General features: G+C 31.1%; 1 protein-coding gene across 1 annotated transcript; it reads left to right on the top strand.

Annotated features, from left to right (window-relative positions):
* The first annotated feature begins 313 nt into the window (after positions 1–313).
* Positions 314–2,315, top strand: LOC131607444 (phospholipase A1-II 1-like). The gene is made up of 3 exons (XM_058879448.1): positions 314–707; positions 1,304–1,503; positions 1,595–2,315. The coding sequence occupies exons 1-3, from the start codon at positions 338–340 to the stop codon at positions 2,210–2,212; spliced, it is 1,188 nt and encodes a 395-aa protein (XP_058735431.1). The 5' UTR covers positions 314–337; the 3' UTR covers positions 2,213–2,315.
* The last annotated feature ends 1,945 nt before the right edge of the window (positions 2,316–4,260 follow it).

The following is a 4,260-nucleotide window of genomic DNA, read 5'->3' as shown; positions in this document are numbered from 1 at the left end:
CTTTGAGTTTTAGTAGTGATTATTATTGAACCTAAATTCCATTATTTAGAATTCAACCAAAATAATAAAAAGAAACTAGGGACAAATTTTCCATCTGTTTAGTCTTATATTTAACTTATAACTTGAGGGATTAGACAATACATTTGCTGGCTGGATAGTCAGTTTATTAATTAAAAAAACTCAATAGGTGAGACTTGCTAATCCCAATTAACAAAATTTAAAACATGATGATAGGTATACATGATGGTGAGTCTATATAAAGTAAGCAAATGCATCAAGCCTAAGCATACATACTTATTGAGTCATAGTATAATAATATTACACATTGAGCCTGAAAATGGGTAGCATAGCAAGAACATGGAGAGAACTTAGTGGCCAAAGTAAGTGGAAAAGTCTATTAGATCCACTAAACATTGACCTTCGTAGGTATGTCCTACACTATGGACAATTTGCTCAATCTACATATGATGCTTTCAACTTTGAAAAGTTATCTAAGTATGCTGGTAATTGTCTTTATTCTAAAAGGGATTTCTTTTCCAAGGTTCATTTGGAAAACAATAACCCTTTTAAGTATACTGTAACCAAGTATCTGTATGCAACATCCAAAGCAAGTGATAGTGAATCCTTTCTCTTGAGGTCATTTTCAAAGGATGCTTGGAGCTTGGAGTCAAATTGGATAGGGTATGTTGCTGTTGCCACTGATGAAGGTAATATTGATGTCATTTCTTATAAGTTATAACAGTTTGCAACTAATACTAACCTAGCACCGACACGTAGGAGTATGTGTGTCGCGGTATCCGACACACATTGATATCCGACATGCGTCGGTGTCAGACACTTGTATGATACTCGTACGATATATGTCTAAAAAGTCAGATAAATGTCCGAAAAGTTAAACAAATATCTTTAAAAATATCTTTTAAAACTCTTAGAATCGGTGTCAAGCACTCGTATAACATTGATACCACACTTGTCATACAAGGTTTAAAGTAGAATTTGTGTTTTCTTTTCTTCAACACACCTTAAACATTTTTTCACAAATCTCACCCACGTTTAAAATCATTAAACATGTATTCAACCAAAGTTATCAATAAAATATTAATATTTCTTCAATAATAGATAGATAAATGATGATTAATTACTATGATATAAAATGGATCGGTGTCCTATGTTTTTGCGACATTATCGTTGTTAGAATGTCTGTGTTATGTCGTGTTCCGGTGACAGTGTCAAAATCCGTGATTCACATAGATACTAACAAACTTGTAACTGTTTTTTAACAAACTTCAACTATATTTAACAGGTAAAATAGCATTAGGGAGAAGGGACATAGTTGTTGCTTGGAGAGGAACAATTCAAGGTTCAGAGTGGGTTACCAATTTTCATTTAGATTTGGATCCTGCTCCACTAATATTTGGTAGTGAATCTCTTGCACAACTACACAATGGTTTTTACTCTCTTTATACTTCCGCTAATAAGAATTTACAAAGTGCCAGAGATCAGGTAATTAATTATATAGTCTTATGCATATGTATATATATTATTAGTTTGTTTTATTTTTTTAATTTATTTATTGTGAATAAAAAATATAAAGGTTCTAAACGAGATTAGAAGACTTGTGGAGCTATATAAGGATGAAGAAATCAGCATAACTATAACTGGACACAGTTTAGGTGCTGCACTTGCAACTATAAATGCTGTGGACATAGTTACTAACAAATTCAACATCCCTAAAGACCAACCTCAAAAAGCATGTCCAGTAACAACCTTTGCGTTTGCTTCCCCTCGTGTTGGAAACTCAAGTTTTGCAAAGATTTTCTCCGACTTCAAAAATTTGAGAGCTTTGGTTATTCGAAATGAGACGGATGTTGTTCCGAAAAGTCTCTTACTTGTGTATTATGCGGTTGGAGAGGAATTGTTAATCGATACAAGGAAATCTAAGTACTTGAAAAGTGGGGTTAGTACACATAACATGGAGGTTTATTTGCATGGAGTTGCGGGAACACAAGGGAGTAAAGGAGGGTTTAATTTGGAGGGGGTTCGGGATATTGCACTTGTGAATAAAAGTAATGATGGTTTGAAAGATGAATATAATGTGCCTGGAAGTTGGAGGGTTGTTGAGAACAAGGGTATGGTTCAACAATCTGATGGTATTTGGAAGCTTATGGAAGAACATAATGATGATATTCTAGCAATTCGTGCAAAGGTGTAACAATTTAGCATTGTCTTGGTTGTTGTGTTTATGTATTTCAAGTTTGCATTCTTGTTTTCGTTTGGTGAATTGTATGCTTTATCTTGATTGAGTCTTGTTTACATTTAAGCCTTAATTACATTTAAGTCTTGTTTTTTACTTGTTGAAAAAGATCTAATGAATTTTTTTAAACAAAGGAAAATATCTTAAAAAGGAAAACGAAGTACAAAGGTTGAAGGGACAAAAATAGAACAATGTGTTGTGTCGAAAACTCAAACACTTTGAAAACTTTAGATCTTAGTATATTCGTAGAGAACAAGAGATTAAAGGCAAGAAACCACTACCAACACTGGGGAGCAACAAGATACAAATCAGAATTGAAACCACCCGAAAGAAACCGAGTCTCAGCACCAAAACAACAAAACACCAAAAAATGGTCAGAGCCAACCGTTGGCGAACCGGAAAATACAGACCAAAAACATTGAATAAACAAATCCCCAGCGAGAACCCAACTGGCGAAACAAAACAAAAACTCCACAACCCCGGAGGACGACAGCAACATTAAAAAATACTGTGCATTGCGACTCTAAAAGGGTGATGCAAAGAATTTATACTCTAGTCGCACCACCAACAACTATATCAACATGATGGAAGGTGGTGATTGTTTCAGGTAGAGGAGAAGAAAAACATTTAGAGAGAAGATCGAGAAAAAAAATCTTTTAAGAAAAGGGAATAATTTCTGGAAGACTAAGATAGGTTGAAGCTACGATGATCAATCGTGGTTCATGAATTCTACTTAATCAAATTACATCAATGAATTAAAATAATATAGTTTTTTATTTTAAAAAATATTAGATTTAAATAATTTTTTTAAAATATATATATTTAATTTTCTAGAATATAAATAGTTTTCATTAAGAATTTTTTATTTTATTTTCAACAAATAATATTTTAGATAAAAATAGCTCTAATTTTCCTTTCAAAAATAAATTACAATTTTTGTTGATTTTCAAAAATTGTATCTTTTATATAAAAAAAATTTCAAAAAAAATTATAAAATGTTAAGCAAAAAAATAAATATTTTTTTATATAATTAGTTAAAAAATTTAAAATAGTTTTTATATTAAATTTAGTTAACTAAATTATTTATAATATTTATTTCACTTTATTGACTATTTAAATAGTTTTTTTTTTTTTTTTAATTTAATGCAACTCAGTTGGGGATAGAGAAAATAGATGATGCTTTGGCAATGTAAAATATGTTTATAATGTCAATCAATCACCACCATGTATCTAATTAAACTATTCTTTTATTTTAAATGTAATTTAATAACATGACAAATTAATTACTTTTTATTAGATGACAATGTAAAACTATATTACACTGTCAGTACACTACCTTTTAATTCTTGGGGATATAGGGTAAGTTAACCATATTTCTTTTACACCTTTGAAAAGATAAACCAACTATATTCGGTTTAGGCATTGTGTCAGTTCGATTCGAGTCCACGGGTTGTCGGTTGGCTATAAAGGGTTGGAGCAATTTACTTATGTTGGGTTCGAGATTTTGTCTTGCCACCTTCCAAATTATCTTTGGCACCCTCCAAAAGTGTTGAAAAGACCAAAATGTCCAACAAAAATCATTTTCTACATTTTTTAAAAACTACGGAGACAACCGGAAATTTCAAATATTTGGGAGATACCGGAAATTTGAGCAGTATACCGGAGATTTCATGAAAACAAGTAGTTTCTGGTATTTTTATCAAATTTCCGGTATTTTTTTTACCGAAAATTGTGAAATTTCTTGTCTTTTGTACCAGAAAGTTTAAAATTTACGATATTTTGTATTGGAAATTTCACAATTTCCGGTATCTTTATAAATTTTTAAAAATACCGTAAATTTTGAAATTTCCAGTATTTTTTCCATTACTGGAAAATTTTGAAATTTCCGATATTTCTATTTTAAAAAAAAATGCTATTTATCTTATATTTTCCGGTATATTTTTAATTTTTTTCAGTGAGGACTAGAGGCAGGGATAGTACTGTTGCGAGTCAGGCCATTGATAGAG

The sequence above is a fragment of the Vicia villosa genome, linkage group LG5, assembly GCF_029867415.1.
Source record: "Vicia villosa cultivar HV-30 ecotype Madison, WI linkage group LG5, Vvil1.0, whole genome shotgun sequence".
Taxonomy (NCBI): Eukaryota; Viridiplantae; Streptophyta; class Magnoliopsida; order Fabales; family Fabaceae; genus Vicia; species Vicia villosa.
Note: the sequence above shows the minus strand (reverse complement) of the source record. Positions and strands in the feature narration are given on the sequence as shown.

Excerpts from the sequence above, each read along its gene's own strand:
- LOC131607444 (XM_058879448.1), top strand. The coding sequence starts at position 338 with ATGGGTAGCATAGCAAGAACATGGAGAGAACTTAGTGGCCAAAGTAAG. Across the intron at positions 708-1,303 it reads TGCTGTTGCCACTGATGAAG|GTAAAATAGCATTAGGGAGA; the intron begins GTAATATTGATG and ends TATATTTAACAG. Across the intron at positions 1,504-1,594 it reads TACAAAGTGCCAGAGATCAG|GTTCTAAACGAGATTAGAAG; the intron begins GTAATTAATTAT and ends AAAAATATAAAG.